This window comes from Chinchilla lanigera, unplaced genomic scaffold (assembly GCF_000276665.1).
Source record: "Chinchilla lanigera isolate Chin_1 unplaced genomic scaffold, ChiLan1.0 scaffold00014, whole genome shotgun sequence".
Classification (NCBI taxonomy): Eukaryota; Metazoa; Chordata; class Mammalia; order Rodentia; family Chinchillidae; genus Chinchilla; species Chinchilla lanigera.
The window spans coordinates 5,184,662-5,201,272 of record NW_004955415.1 but is presented as its reverse complement, the minus strand read 5'-3'; the positions used below and the strand labels follow the sequence as shown (position 1 = coordinate 5,201,272).

General features: G+C 47.8%; 1 protein-coding gene and 1 long non-coding RNA gene across 11 annotated transcripts in view; one reads left to right on the top strand and one right to left on the bottom strand.

Moving 5' to 3' along the window:
- Ablim3 (actin binding LIM protein family, member 3) overlaps positions 1 to 16,611 on the top strand; it is a 109,856-nt gene that overhangs the window by 60,028 nt on the left and 33,217 nt on the right. For all 7 annotated transcript variants that reach the window (XM_013512344.1, XM_005380626.2, XM_013512343.1 and 4 more), the window contains exons 5-7: positions 1,124 to 1,250; positions 4,797 to 4,890; positions 9,132 to 9,219. In XM_013512344.1, the coding sequence (XP_013367798.1) occupies positions 1,124 to 1,250; positions 4,797 to 4,890; positions 9,132 to 9,219 (309 nt within the window). The remainder of the gene's footprint in view (positions 1 to 1,123; positions 1,251 to 4,796; positions 4,891 to 9,131; positions 9,220 to 16,611) is intronic.
- Positions 1 to 16,611, bottom strand: part of LOC102028183 — an 83,383-nt gene that overhangs the window by 50,723 nt on the left and 16,049 nt on the right. The gene's annotated exons all lie outside the window — the stretch shown is intronic.

Sequence of the window (16,611 nt, the reverse complement as noted above, 5' to 3'; positions counted from 1 at the left end):
CTCCCCACAGCCTGTTGGACACACTACCCTTCTTAGACACATCATCTACTCTCACAGCACTGGCCTCCAGCTGGATCGAAAGCTATCCAATCAGGCTCCCCCAATTTTATGCATAGTTTCTTTTCTTCTCACTGCTCCAAAGTCTGCCTTTGTCTTGAGGCGCCAACAGAGAGGTTTGTCCTGTGGTAAACTTTGCCCCATGACCCTTTCCTCCTCCAAAGTGGGCCATCCGGTCCGCAAGGCCTGAATTCCCAGCATCTCCCAAGTACCCTGGACACTGGCTCTCTTTCCTGTCCCTCCCATACCCTCCCTGACATTCATTGAGCAACAGGCAGACTTCTGGGCCACACACATACACACACTTCCAGCCCCAGCATGGTTCCAGGGTGACAGGGAGTGAGAGCACATTTCTGGTTTGGGACAGTCTCACCAGACTAACCCTTAGTTCCTGGGAAGACGAATGTGTGGCATATAAGTATATAGGGGAAGGAGTGGCCGTGATAAATTTTATTCTTTGTCTGGGTGCTGTACGACCCACTCATTCATACACAAGCAAAGGTGTTTTGAGGTCCTACTGTACAACTAGCACCACACTAAGCAGGGATATAAATTTAGTCCCAACATATAGACTTGGCACTTGTAATTAAGTGTACAGCCTAAGAAGGAAGAAAAATATAGCCTGCCCCAAGGAGCAACGTGTCTCAGATTTTACCATGCACAGAGATCTAATTAAAAGTCAGTAGGCCTGGGTGAAGTGATGGTGTCATGTGTTGTGAGCTCCCAGTGATGAGGATTCCAGGCCAAGAAGAGAAGCATGAGTTTAGTTGAGGAGGGGCCAGAGGAGGGCCAGAGAATTTGGATGACTGGTGCCTGTGATGAAAGTACGAAGGTCTTTCCTTCCACAGAAGAGCCCATGGGTCCAAAGTCCCTTGTCAATAGGCCAGGGCTCTGGTGGCCTCTTCCTTTCCCTGGTAGAGTCTCTGGGCAGCTGCTGGTGCCAGCGTGGGACACCTGAAAGCAAAGTGACGTTCAGGGAAGAGTTCCCTTGACAGTGGTGTGAGGTGATAGTGGGAAGTCAGGGAGCCCAGGAAGTTTTGCTTAGCCTCGTCTCCTGTCTTTGCAGACTGTGCTGGGTGCAAGGAGGAGATCAAGCATGGCCAGTCGCTCCTGGCACTGGACAAGCAGTGGCACGTCAGCTGCTTCAAATGCCAGACCTGCAGCGTCATCCTCACCGGGGAGTACATCAGCAAGTAGGTGTCAATCCTCTCCCCATCCCACTCCTGGGCCTCTGCATCCCACAAGGCTGGTCCCATCAGCCCTGGCCCAGATCCCCAGCATCACCCTGTCCCTTCCATTGGCTGCCTCACTTGGGCCACAACGGCCTCTTTCCTCTTTGGGCCCCTTTCGTGCTGTCTACTCTGCCCCATTCTTCACCACTTGCTTCTTCATTTCCTTCCTTCCTTACGCTTCAGCCAGAGGCACCCTCCCCCGGTTGCTCACCACCTCCACCCTTATCACAGCCCTCAGCCTGCCCTATTCGTTCCCCTCATGCAAGCTACCACCATTTGTAATTATATACCTACTGTTGCAACTTTTTAATAATCATGACAGTGCTAACCACCACTTCCTGAGCTTTTGATGTTTTGGTTTACTGAGACATGAGGTGTCTGTTTGCACAGGACACTGAGACTCGGGGTAGGTGACTTGCTCCAGTAATGGTGTTTACTCTCTGTCCCCATCAGGACAAGAGTATTGCTTTAGTTGCTGCTGGATTCCCCTATCCTTAGCATAAAGCCTGACGATAGTCAACCATAGTTGTTAAATGAATTTAACTAGAAGAGGAGATGATGGACACGTGGAATGATCAGGATAGAGGAGCCACCTCTGCCCAGAGATCCTCACACTGCAGCTTTGGACAAGTCCCCCTTGTTGCTAGGCCCTAGTGACCACATGTATATACTCAGGTACCTAAAAGCTATTATGAGCACAGACCCTCAATGCTCTGACCCTTTCTGACCATAGATGCTTTCTAGCCCTGCTCTCTGACTCAATACCAGCAGAGGGTAAGTATATGGAGCTGCTGCACACATGATGTCTGCCCTCAAGACTCCCAGAGTCTAAAAAGAGAGATAAACTCTACACATGAAGAACTAGGACACCAAGAAGTATGTGAAAAGAGTTTATGAGAAGTTTTATTCATTAAGACCTTTTTTATTCAATCATAAGTGACAGAAAACCCAATTCCATCTCACTTAAAAGCAAAAATTGGAATTTATTGACTCATAGAAATGAAAAGGTCAGAGGCACACTGGTTTCAGACATGGCTATATCCAGGGAGCTTAAAGATCTCTCTCATTCTAGCCTAGCAGAGAGGGGCCCTTTTCTCCCAAGAGCTCCAGCCAAAGTCTCATGGCTGCCTTTATTTGGCTACCCTTGGGGCACATATCCATTGCAAATTAATCACTAACTAGGAAGACCCAGCCCTAGAGGCAGCGAGCAGCTTTTGGTAAAAGCCCACAGAAACTGGTGCCTCATGGGGAAACCAGGTATGTTACCAGCTGAGAAGGAAGTGGGTGCTGGCCAGAGGATCCTGACCAGTGAACAACACTTGCTTGTACCCAAGGTGCTAGTGAAGGGTGGGGAATATTCAGAAAGGGGGGGATCATTTCTAACCAACAGGAAGTAGAATCTGTCTGTAAGCACCTCATGAAAGGTGGCAGTATTTGAGCTAGACTTTGTGAGAGGAGGTAAGATTTGAAAATGCAACAGAGAGCGTCTAGGCAGAATGTGTAGCCTAGCAAGGACAGGGACATGGGCAAACATTGAACACTGCCACCCTGTTTGGAAGCTCAAGTGTGTGCCCAGGGGAAGCAGAGTCCCAAGCTTGCAGAAGTGAACTGAGGCCAGGTCACCAAAAGTCCTAAAGACCACATTAATAGGAGGCTGGCATTCTCCTCCAGGCCTGCCAAGTAAAGAGTGTCCTTCCGAAGTGGCCAGCCAGGAGTCCTTGAGTCTGGGAGTCTACATCAGAGTTCTCCAGGGAAGGTGGGACCTGCTCAGAGTTCCTCTCAAGGAGGCCCAGCCCAGACTGCCCACCACACCTGGAGCCTCTACAGTCTGGCTCTCGGCTGCAGGAGGGTGGCAGGGGCTCCAAGGCACTGGTTATGGCACCAGATGCCCAGGATTGAGGCCCAGCCTGTGTGACCTTGGTGAGGGGCTCAACATCTCTGAATCTGAGTTGTTAAAAATAGGGTTAATAAAGGGAACTATATAAAGGCTCAGAGACCTGTTCTTGTGCATAATACCTAATAAATACCCAGTAAATATTCACTTTACCATCTGCCTCTTAAGAACTGTGTGTATTTCAAATTCCTTAAGGCCTTCCCCAGCCCAGGGATATAAATGAGGTTGTGCTGGTTGATTTCTTGAACCAGGCTCCTAACAAATGACTTTTCCCCCTGCAGGGTTACCCTCTTGCACGCCCAGAGTGAGAACAAGTTCTGGCTTTGTGGCCCAGACCTTTGTCAGCCTCAGTTCTTGCAGCTACTTCTCCTTTGAGGAAACACTGCCTGTTCTGTGTCCCATTCAGGGCTCCCAGCAGCCACAGGGCGGCTGCAGCTTTGCGATGGAAAAATGGCACATCTGTCCTTTGGGCTTTTCTGTGCCTGAACCAAATTCTCCCACCCAAAAGTGAGAAAACGCCCCTTTCTCCTCAGAGTTTAGAGCGAGTCCTTAGGGTTAGGTGGGTCCCACAAGCTGTGCTGAGCTCACTGAGGCCCCCAATGCTATGTCAGCTTCATATTGCTGAGCACCAGAGTGATCGCTGCCATTGCCTGGGATACACCAGGGCTAGGCACTGCGCTAAACCCCAGGAGACACTGGGCCCTTCTCCTTTAGTCCTCATACACCCCTGGACAAGAAACCGACCACCAGGGCACGAGGCCTAGCCTTAGGTCATCCTATGCGGCCAACGGTGAGTTACCAACTACTCCATACTTGGGTTTTTTCTTGCATCCATTGGAAAACTAATAGCGCTATACTCTTTAGGCTGTCATAAGGATTAAATGCAATAATCTGTGTGAAACAGCATCAGAGGACCTGGCACATGCAGCAAGAAATGCCAGCAGTTATTAGTAGTAGGGGGTAGTATAGGAGTAATCAAGGGCAGTCATCATTTTGTCTGCTAGGTCATAATCACTGGGTAGAAATGGAGCACCTAGAAGTTGTCCGGAGAAGGCGTCTTGTTATCTGCTGATCCAGCAGGACAACCAGATGGTTCTTTCACTACAGGTGGATTTTTTTTATTAAAAAAGAGCCCTAAAATTGATCTCACACATGACCTCTCCAAGGAAAACTGAACGGGGCTGGAAGGAGAGTAAACTCTTTTCTCTTATCCCTTGAGAATGCTGTAGTATATGCAAATATTACCTACCCTAAATTAAATGAAACTTAAAAGTTCTAAATAATTTTCAAAAAACATCCCTCAGGGCAAAAGAAATAGAGTGGGTCTGGAGGACTTGTACAAAGCGAGAAGAGGCGAGTGCAAAAGGGATGCGCAAGGACGACAGTCTAGAGCAGCCGTTTCCATCCATGCTCAGAGTGTGCATCAGATGTAGATTCCTGGGTCTCACTCCAGGGGTTCTGTGATTTATAATCTGAGAAGTGTCTGAGGAATTTACACCCTAAATAAGCTCCCCAAGTTCTTCCTATCCCCATAGGTTGCAGGTCCTGGGACAGCCACAGGACCACTCATTGACCCCCTAACTTCCTCATCCCATATGAATTTCCTCTTGCAGGGATGGCGTTCCATACTGCGAGTCCGACTACCACTCCCAGTTTGGCATTAAATGCGAGACTTGTGACCGATACATCAGCGGCAGAGTCTTGGAGGTAAGTGGCTGAGTAACCTTGAAGGTGTGCAAGCAGGGTGACTTGCCCATGGGAAAATCACGCTAAGGAAGGGGAAAGTCATCTCACACTGCTTCCTTCATAGCCTCAGCCTCCCACAGCTATGCTTGCTACATGACCTTGAAAGAAACCTTGCTGAGGTCTCCGAGCACACCCAAAATGAGAAGGTGGACAAAATTATTTCTGGTTCAAGAAATGCTGTGCTAGAAAAATCAGTTGCTTCTCTGGATCCAGACCCAGACAGTTTCTGGGGAGTGACAATTAGGATTTTCCTCCTACCTCTGCCTGAGGATGGAAGGGGTCTTTTTGTTTTTGTTTTTTAAGTATTTGGTAATGTGCTGCTTTAAGAACCAGCTTGTCTAGCAGCTTGCTCCCTAAGCCCTTCTTTGGCTGGTCCATCACCATGGCAACAGCTCTCCCAGTCTCGTGCGCAGCTTGTTCTGCCAGTGACAGACAACCTGCTGCACCTTGCTGAGCCGTTACTGAACTCTCTGTTCACATCTTGGTTCCTGGCCTTCCTTTTCACACTCTGGTGTGTCTAGAGGATATCTTCTCCTACTCTGGGACAACCCACCTTGAACAATTAGAAATGAATTTTGTACAAAGGGAAAACACTAGTTTAAGAGTAGAAACAGGGGCTGGGGATTTAGCTCAATGGCCAAGCGCCTGCCTGGCAAGCGCAAGGTCGTGAGTTCAGTTCCCGGTACTGGAGAAAAACCAAAAACAAAAAAAAAGAGTAGAAACAATTTGGATCTAATACCATATTGACTCTACTGCTGATTCTCAGATTTTTGGATGATGACCTTTGTATATGTAGACCTTAATTTTTCACCGGACAGTGCCTGATCTGACCAATCAGTTGTGATTACCATGAATGCTGAGTTAGAATGATCCTGCAGCCTCATGTGGGCCCAGCAGTACAGAATGCAGCAAGAGGGAAAGGACTCTCCCAGGGGATGCCCTGAAGCAGAGCCCTGAGGATGAAGAGGCCTGCATGTGAAGAGCTAGGCAAAGAACACTCAATGCATTCAGGGAACAAAGGAAAAGGCCAAAATGGCTGAGTTTTGTAAACTGAGGGTCGGGGAGGCTGGGGCATATCACAGAGAACATGTTACATAAGACTCGGTGGGCCATGTTTACGAGTTTGGGTTTCATACTAAATTCAGTGCAAAGCTGCTGAAGAGCTTCAAACCAGGAGGCAATGTGATAGGATTATGTTTCTAAAAGATCACACTGATTGCTGTGTGGAGGGTTGATTATAGGGAGTCAGAGATAATAAGATAAACAAATTCACTGACTTGCTACTATTAAGCATCTCAGGGGATAGTAAAGGAGGCAACACAGAGAGGGTAAGGCTTCAGCACAGGAAGGTTTATTAGGTCTAAGTTTCCAGAACCAGGATTCAGGGATGAAGAGTTTGTGTGTCATTCACTGGGGAGCTGTGGAAAAATTGAGCAGAAGTGACCTGATTAGAGCTACTCTTCAGGGAAGAGAGTGTGATGGTGCTCACAGGCTAAATCTGAGAGAGGGAACATGGAAGAGGATGACAAGGGCAACAGCTTTGTCTCCACCATTACGGAAGTAGAATTCCAGTAGCTCTGCAACTGAGGGGCAACTGAAGGAGAAAAGGCCAAAAGTTGTACCAAAATATCGAACCTGGATGACAGAAAGCCTGGTGTTAGCATTTGCAGAACAGCGGTTGGCAGGGAAACAAGCTGGGCTGAGCAGAAATATGGGGAGTTCCACTGGGGATGGGCTGTGATTGAGATCCTGGGAAGGTTTTGAGAAGGCAGTCAGAAATGTGGATCTGATCTTCATAGGCCTGAAGGGGCCAATGTCAAAACTCTTTGAATCTTAGTACCAGGGAGTATAGTGGTCAGAATCTTCAAGGCAGGGGTGGGAGGGATCTCAGGCAGTCGTTGCCTACAGTCGGCAGAAAGAGGTGAGGAGTTACCAGAGGAAGAAGAGGGACTGTCAGGGATGTGGGTGGACAGAGTTTCACAAAACATAGTGAGGTTGATCAGTGTTGGTCAAACTCTGTAGAGTAGTGAAGGGCAAGGGGGCGGGGGAGAAGAAGCTGCTAGATATTGGAGAAGAATTGCTGGTTGTGTCTGCCCAGCTGGGGAAGAGGCATCCAGCATGCTGGGGGTCAGTGGAATGGGAGATCACAAAAGCTGGCCTTTCTTTTAAGAAGGGAAGAAGTTTGGATACATAGGACTGCATATGGAAAGCTGTCCCAGCATCTCCAAGCTGCTTTGAAATTCTACTGGCAATGGCTCTCTTTCCCCCAGCATTGCTGCTTAGCGTTGTAATAATCTCCTCCTCCAGCAGCTGTGACTGGGTTTTGATTGATTCCATTTGTGTGAAGCTCCATTAGCATCTTGGACTTATTGATTTTTTTTCCTAAGAGCTGGAAGAGACTTTTAGCAATCAACTAGTTCAACATCCTCATTTTACAGATGAGTAAAGTGAGACCCAAGACATGAGTCGCTTTTTCCCAGCTAAAAGAGCTTCATACGCATCTCAGCAACCCTCACCATGACTGGTGCAGAAAGCAACTTAATGGAAGGGAGGCTCTTTTAGCTGGGATGGGGTCGGGGGCTGTGACATTTAGAAAGAGGCTATGTTTCAGTTTTGCCAAGGTGCTATTGCTATCCTGGAGAAACGGTCTATAATTGAAATGATAAAGAGACACAGAGTGGGAAGAGGCTACCAATTAAACCAATTATCCTTGTCATGGTACAGCAGAGTCAGTCCCACGACTTCCTAGCTTAGGAAAATAGTAGGCTCCTTCTCAAGTTTGAACATAGTTTGCTTAGATGATGACAAGGATGGTTTCTCATTGGTGGGAGCCACCAAGAGTGATAAAAAAAGGATAGTGGAGACTTTCTTTTCCCTGTTGTAAAAACCTGCCCTTCTTTACATTCTTACTAAATTTTTACCATAAGTTAAGCATTTCCAGAATAAGCAAACCAATCCCATGGCTTGGAGGGGGTACTTCATGATCCCCCCAATATTCATCAATTTCCCTCAGCTATTTCCTATTCCCCCTCAAAATCTCTCTTCCATGACATGCACAATATTCATTCGAAACGAGCTCTGCCTTCCAACCCAAGCACCACACCACTCTACCCGTATAGAAACCTTGGAGCCACTACCCAGGGGCCCTTGTGTCTCAAGTCTGTTCAGCTGGGGGTTTAGAGTCAGAACTAGCAGCATGAAATGCCTACAGGCTGGTGACCAAGTTCTACAGTCTGACCCTAACACTGCTACCGGTTTCTAGTGAGACTTTGAGGCACAACCTTCTCTGAGGCTGTTTCTTCTCCCATAGAAGAATTTGCAGAGTTCATCCACTTCCATTTTAATTTAAATAATTGTAGGGAAGAAAGGTGGAAAAAGTGAAAGGGACTCACCAAAGCCAAATCACTGGTCTCAGAGCCAGTGCACCCAGGTAGGACAGTCCAGTCTGGGGATTAGGGGGGCCTCCAGCAGATCCCGGATTTTCAAACACAATTATTTGTGTACTGAACCCTAAAATCTGTCTTTTACGTGCCAACTCTGGTAGCTTTTGCCATGTCTGCGAACCTAGTATACTCATCCTTACCTAATACTTTAACCTGTCTTTAAGTTGGCTCACTTCCACATAAGAAAATGTACACAACAGCAAACTAGGAAAATCGGTATCATTGGCCATATTACAGGTCACCCAAAAAATGAATGTAGTTCTAGCTAGACTCAATTGCTTGTGGAGGCTTAAAGCCCTGCACACTTTTTTCATTCGTAAAAAAGATAGGGTTAAAATGTTTTGAATCTGCCACCAAACTGGTATTGTCTCTTTAATAAAATTGTTAAGGCTTAAAAGGAGATCAGTTTTTTCTTCATTGATCCAATGTTAATAAATCTGAAGTTCCCGTACCACTTAAAACCTCTTCAGATATCATTAGTGGTAGAGGGCCCAAACTTGGGGAAGTACTGGAATATCCTCAAAGCAAGACTGTTTCCTTGTGTTGGAATAAGGCAGTGGCATCAGAGGCCTCTGAGGGCCTTTTGCCCAGCAGGTGTCCAAGGAATTCCTCTTGGTTCTAACCCTGCCCCAGTAGCCTCCCAACCAACCACAGGACTGTGAAGAGGCCAACAACACCTATGTGCCCATGAAAGCAGCCTGTGCCCCCTAGAGAGCAGCCCCAGCTCTGACACCCTGTTTTGTCCCTTGATTTTCATAGGCAGGAGGAAAGCACTACCACCCCACCTGTGCCAGGTGTGTACGCTGCCACCAGATGTTCACCGAAGGAGAGGAGATGTACCTCACAGGTAAGCCAATCTGACCCTCTGTAAGGCATTCCGGTCCACTCATGGCTGGAAAGGAGATAAAGTCTCCTTCCATTCCAGTGTTATCCTTACAATTGGCTTGTCCTCAGAATTGAAATTAATTTTCCCCTCTCTGGGTGGACGGGGAAAGTTGCTGGTGTAGCTAATATGAAGTGACATGTAATCTGCCTTCCATCCCTGTGCGTCTCCACCCGCTGCTCAGCTGGCCTGCTTCCCTGGCAGTGCTCTGAGTAGGCTCCCCTGGCTCCGCCTGGGGGTGGGAGGCTGAGCTACACAGGGCCACGGGGATGCCTGGTTACAGAGTCTATAGTATTATACAGCCTCTAACCCTCCACCCCCATCCAGTCCGATTCCTTCCCCCACAACTCAGAGCATCACGGCAGGCTGCTCTCCAGGCTCCTGAGGCTCTCCCAGTACACAAAGAGGGATGGAAGGCACCAGCAATCCCCTAAAAGTAAACCAGGCTGCTACCTGCCAGGATCCAGCCCTCTTACCCCAGGATTACCTCAACCCCAAGTCGCCTGATTGGTCTCTAGATCCTACTCAGTCCCTGTCCTCAGCCCAGGACATCCCAGTGCTCTTGACTCGGCTGCATTAAGAAGTCCTCCGCGCCCCTCCCTGCCCACCAGTGTAGGTGCACTCAGCCCAGAAGATAAGGCCATCTCACCAAGCTCCCAAGCTTCCTTTCTATACTTGAACATACCCAGTACTGAAGCTGCCAGAGCCAGTCCTCAATTTATTCATTCATCCCTTCAACCGCCATTTCTTGAACCCCTACTGTATGCAGTCTCTGCACCAGGGGCATTGTGAGGACCCCTCCCACACACAACCATACAGCCCAGTGATGGACTGGTGCCAGCCATGGTGAGCACTATGAAGGAGAGCAGGATGAAGTGGGGAGCACATTTGGTGGGTGAGAGGAGTGCCAGGAAGGCTCCCTGAGGAAGGGTCAGGGTTGCGACCCTGATACATTGGTGGTAACTGGCACCTCCATCCGAGGGCTGCTATAGCAAACTGCCATAGACTAGGTGGCTTATAAACAGTAGAACTGTATTCCTCACAGTTCTGGAGCCTGGGAAACCCAAGATCAAAGGGCCAGTAGACTCTGTCTGGTAAGAGCCCACTTTCTCATAGATGTTACCTTCTTTCTGTGCCCTCACAAGGTGGAAAAGATGAGTAACCTCTTGGGGCCCAAACCTCATTATGAGGACTCCACTCTCATGACCTGACCATTTCCCAAAGGCCCCGCCTCCTCACACCATCATTTTGGAGGGTGAAATTTCAACATATGGATTTGGGGGAGCACAAACTGACTGTGGCAACTGAACAGAGAGAGGAGGAATGGGATATGCCAGCCTTGGGTGACAGAATCTGTAGGACTTCACCTCTCGGAGCTCTCTTGGCTCTTTCTTTCTACTTTGTCCTTCCAGGCTGTGTAAGAGTTGCTGGTCTTCTCCCTGAGACCGCTGGCTCCTGACACTGGCCCCTCAGCCCTAACACTGGCCCTAACTGCCCTCATCAAACGACTGATCACTGCTAGCTGAGTCTCTGTGGTTAACTCTGCCCGGATGTTTGAACAACGATCCTGAAGGGCAGTGAGAGCCCTACCTCCAAGTTTCCCCAAAAGGCAGCGCTGAGGCCTCAGGGCCAGTTACAAGGAGTGTGTCTTCCTGTCAGACTTAATCAAGCCACAGATGCCCAGGGCCAGGAATTGACCTCCAGCTTTAATGAGTCCCCTGGGCCTGGAGCAGAGTTTCTCAACCTCAAACTATTGACATTTGATGTTGGATAATTCTTTGGTATGATGATTGACCTGTGCACCACAGGGTATTTGACAGCACCTCTGATCTCTAAGCACTAGACACCACTAGTACGTCCTTTCCTATTTTGACAATCAAAAAACATCCCAGATATTGCCAAATGTTCCCAAATCCATCCTCACTTGAGACCCACAGGCTTGCAATACTAACAGAAACCTTTGCCATTAGAGCGAGTTCTGGAGCAGAGATTCCTACATTAGACTGGATGAGGAGACTACTTCTAAGATTCTGTAGCACTGTCGCTAGTTACTTGTATGTACTGTCATACACAGATTAGAGGCAGAAGGATCCTGTGGTCATCCTAAACTGCAGAGTGACTACCCACATTGTAAAGTTGGGAAGAACAGGCCCAGAGGAAAGAACAGACCTGAGGAAAGACCGGAGGGTAAAGGGGCAAAGCAGGACTTGGGCTTGGAAATCCCCTTCCAGAACTCTCTTCACCTGACCTCCTGAGACTCAGCCCCTGGCTGCTACTCAGGTCCCTGTCCCTCCCCGTGAGAACCAGTTCCTCTGTGCCTGAATCCCCCAGTGATTTACTGCTGCAGGAACCTGTGTTACAGTCCCAGGAGATGGCACAATGTTCTCTTAAAGCTCAGCCACCTTGGGGACCTGGAGCTTGCACTTGGGTGGGAAATGTGCAGCACAATGTTCCTTCTCACTTCTCTGGTGAATACCTCTCCTGGTGCTAGACTTGCCCTCGTACCCACATTCCCACCTGTGCCTCACTAGACAGTCGGCATCTGCACCTTCCTGCCTGAATTCCCCGTCTCATCTGTCTCCATTTGTGCTTTGACCCAGGCCACCTTGCTGTGAATCCTGGCTCTACTTTGAATAAGTTTTTGACCTTGAGCAAGTCTCTTAACTCTCTGATTGCCTAATCTGTAAAATAGACCAGGAGCAGTCCCTATAAAATATAGGGACAGTCCCTGGCACATAGAAAGCTCTGTATGTGTTTGTTGAACAAATACCCATTGAGCACCTGCTGTGTATCTGGGCTGTTCCAACAACTGGAGCTGCAGCCAGGAAGAGGTCAGACAAAGGCCCTGCTGTCGTGGAGCCCGCAGCCTCATGGATCAGGAGCTCCACTCGTCCAACTTCACCCAGATGCTGAAGGAGTTAAGTGATGAGTAAACAGTTCTGTGATCATGAGAGAGGGTGTACCACCAAACTGAAGGCAGACATGCCTCCAGGAGGTGGGAGATATTCTTGGTCATGAAGAAGGACCTGTCACTGCCTCATTAATTATCCCCATCACTGCCCTCCTGGCTCCTGAGAGAGTAGGAGTAATTGCAGGGTATTCAAGGACCTGCCTCCAGCGGTGCTGAGTGATCCTGGAATGAGGGGGCCCAAGCTGTTCAAGTCATGCTGACTTGGGCTTTGGGTGTCTTGTGGGGGTGGCAGCACCAGAGATTTCTGCTACAGCTTAGATGGGTCCTGGCCACCCTCAGAAATGGCAAGAAAACCCCTTCCCAGGCAGCACAGGAGTGGGAGGAGCTGCTGAGAGCCAGGGCATTAAGAAGTGACTATCTCCTCTGGATCTCCTCCTTCCCTGTCAGATGAGGGTGACAACACTGTCTCACTGATCGCTCCAGTGGAGGCCTCTCCACACTCCGGTCTCTCTGTTACCTCTTGGGGGCACAGAGAGGAGCGTGGCAGGTGAGCTCCCTACTCTGGGGGAGCTTACTATTTGGAAGAGAAGACTGGCATGAACTCGACAGAAGTTCAAACCTTCACTGGCAAACTGGGGAAAGCACTGTGAAAGGGGGACTTGGGAACAGTGAGAATATGTCACAAGCCCCCTATCTAGTCTGCAAGGCCAGGGAGGTTTCCCTGACAGACGTTTCAAGTCCTAGACTTGAAAATGAGTAGAAGATGGAGGGGAAGAGGAAGGGACGGTTGTGGGAGCAGTGAGATTGGCAGGTGCAGAGGCCCCCAATGGGAGAAAGTGTCACACACAAAAGTTTTCATGAATGTTAGAGGCGAGAATGAATGTGAAGGTGCTGAGGACACCATAAAGCAATGCATGAAAGTGAGAGGAGAGAGACAGAGAGTGTGTGTGTGTGTGTGTGTGTGTGTGTGTGTGTGTTATCAAGCCTGCAAAGCTTATCAACCCAGTCTCGTGAGTTCCAAAGCTGGACAATTGGGTACTGGCAAGGGTCCTCAGGAGTTTTTGGCCAGTCTGTTTGCATTTTAATTGTGGCCTGATGGCTTTCTGAAGGGCTCTAATTGGGAGAAGTCTGACGTCTGTCTGGAGGAGAATTTCCTAGGCCCCAGGAGACAAGAGCAAGTTTTCTTTTATTTGTTTTAAGTTCTGTTGCACTTTCAGTCTTTCAACTGCTTCTGTAAAAGTGCCAGTCATCTAATCTGTTTGTTATCCAAACCTTCCATTTGGTCTTCATCAAGAAATTAGGTCACTGATTTTTGTGCAGCAGAATAATAGCTAAAATGCTGCAGGTTCAGGGCAAAACTGACACCTGAATCACAAAGGTTACAATGACTGGACCAGTGGGAATTTTTCTAAACTCTAAATTCAGCTCCTGAGGTAGATTTTGCTCTTGCTCTATGTGTGCCCCCACTCAAGGAAAATTGGAAGATAGATCATTTTTCTCCCCTTCTGTCTACATCACGTATCACTCGCTACCCTCAGCGTCCCACTCCAAGGACCTGAGACAGGACCTAAAACAGAAGTTTGGCCACACATTTTAAAAATAGAAATAGTTCTGTTATCATTTGTATATTCAACTAAAGACCACCAGGCAGAAAATCATTTATGAAATCCTGGGACAAACCCTGCTCTGCTAATGAAAGCAGTATAATAAAGTGTATGTCCCATCAGTAATAAAGATGATAAAATAATAATGATCAAATGCCATAAGCTGATATTGGCAGAGGGTGTACTTGTGTGAAGTACCATACTCAGAATTTTAAGTGCTATACCCCATTTTATCCTCCCAATAATCCTGTGAGTTTTGAAAAGAAAACATTAATATCCTCATTTTAGAGAAGAAAAAGTTCAGAGTGGGTACATCACTTACCCAAGGTGAGCTAGCCTGTCTTCATTGAGTTTCTTTGAAATAGTATTCCTATTTCCGTTACTGAATTCTTTAACTACGGCTCATAATTGGCCTTCTAAATTTTATAAATATTTTGAAATTGTGTGCCACATTTTGCATGCAGATGTGTTTCTCTGGGGAGGAGATCTGTAGCTTTCAGCAGATTCCGAGAGGTACCCATGGCCCAAAATAAAGAACCTTAGTTCTGTGTTAGTACAAATCCAGAATGGAGCCCTGAGGTTTGCTTTGATGATCATACAGAGTCCTTCTCTTGGATAGCTGTGTCTATTTCAGACCACATTTTTTTTTTAGTTCCAATATCTCGAGGTCCTAGCATCGGGGTGTATGTCCTCCTGACACAGCTGGGGGTGTCACTGATATTTAGCAAAGACCTCCTTTCCTTCTGACAAGTAGCTCAGAAAAGCTACATTGAGCTAATGGATGCGCTGGTGAAGTGCCTCCCACTGTTAGGGGCTGTGGCCTGCCAGCCCTCCCTCAGTCATGCATCTCATCAAACCCTATTGTCAAAGACACTATTGCAGCATTGGTTGCTATCACCTCCTAGCTTAGCGTTATTACTTTAAATTGGATCTCTCTACTGACAGCTTAGGTTGTAGGAGTTATGCTTTAAAACTTTAAATCTTATGTTTCCCCAATCCTGCTACATAATTTTAGATTCTTCAAACATATCCTTGTTCCTGTACTCAATTGATATTTCCTAAAGTCTGGCTGTACTGAGCATATTTCATTTTAAATAGAGTACATTTTAATTTTTGATGAGCTGCCCTTTTTTTAGAAGTTAAGGGTTACCAAGCATCTTGAATCATACAGAAAATATTACAGTGTAGTATCTACGATTTGTGTTTCTAAAATCTTTTTACAGTTTGTTCCTCTCTGGTCACCACAAATTCCAGACGATATGGTCCTTTTCTCACCAGTGACATGTCACATCCACTTCACCAGCCAATTTGTCCATGTTGGTCAGGATTAGGCTCAGAGTAGTAATTTCCCTGGTTACTTCCTCTATTTTCTGAGAAACAGATTTGCCCGAGGGGAAGTCAAGAACTTGTCCAATACCCAGGTTTTAGCTTGGTAAGATGTTTTATTAGTCTGGACTTTTTAGATGGCAGCAACCTGACTCAAGCCATGTTAGGCAAAAGGGGATTGATGGGTTCAGGGAGCTGAGAAGCAGCAGGGACTAGCAGTGTTGGGGCTCCTGGTATCACCAGGCAGTTCTTTTTCCTGCCTATTTTTTTTCCTTTTCTACTTGGCCTCATGTTTTCCTGCCCCAGGCTGAGGGCCACCATGTGGGAAAAAGAACAGAGCCAGCCCCCAGCCAGCTGTCCACAGAGGTAGCTGTCCATGCTGGGGTCAACAGAGAGGTCCTACAGAGAAGACCCTTCTTGAGCCACTTGCCCAGGCCAAGGTAAGGAGACAGGCAGTAGACAACCAGGCAGGACATCCGTGCTCCCTAAATCCATTTCCCAACCCATCAGTGAGGGGTCAGAGCAGGCCCCGTGGCACAAAGCTGTTGTGAGGCTCCAGGGAGCTACTTCCAGTGCAGGATGAGCAGGAGCTGGAGCTGCGTGCTCTGCCATCAGGGGCCTAGATGCACCACCTCATTAGCACTGACTGTTGTTGCTGTCAACATCACTACTTGGAACATTTAGATAGGGCTCACACAGGTGCCCACTAAACATCAATTATCACTACTATTTTTATTTGAGTACAATTATTATAAAGTGTGTGTGGAGCATGAGGCCAGGCATGGGCACTCTAGAAATGTAAGAAAAATAAGGTTACTCAGTGCTTGGTACAAATTGAGTACTCGGTACGTCATATTACTGCCCACCCACCCCCACCCCATTCCTAACACTGGCTATCATCTCCCCTGAAATACTAGGCACCCTAGCACTGCCCGTCTTCTCTCCCTGTCCTGCCTGATATCCTCCATGGTAACCAGCTTCATGGGAACAAGTCGCTTTTTCTCCCCCTACTGCTTTATTAAGCTTCAAATCCAGTTCATCATGCCAGCTCCAGGCAAGCCAGTTTTTCCCACTTCTCCTGAGATGCCCCTGTTCCCTGGCACAAGCCCAGCTTCCCCAGAGGGTGCACTGGCAACCAAATTAGGCTTCTGTTTGGCGACTCCACTGGTACAGCCAGCTCACCATTAGCTGCATCACCCCCTGATTCCCCCAGGCCTTGTTCTCAGGAATTAGGGAATAAATACTCCCCATCCACCCCTAGTCTCTCTGTGCCTCCTTTCCTGTTATCCAGAATAGCTCCTGGCATGCCAGCTTTGTGGGGGGAGGGCAGCAGATAATTGTGATAACAACCATAATAGCTAACAGTTACACAGGTGGACACTGTTCTCAGTGCTATACACATACTAGCTCATTACTCCTTAAAACAACCCTACAAGGAAGATGCTGGCCTCATCTCCACTTTATAGATGTAGAAAGCGAGGCCCAGAGCAGTAACTGAGTTGCTATAGACAATGC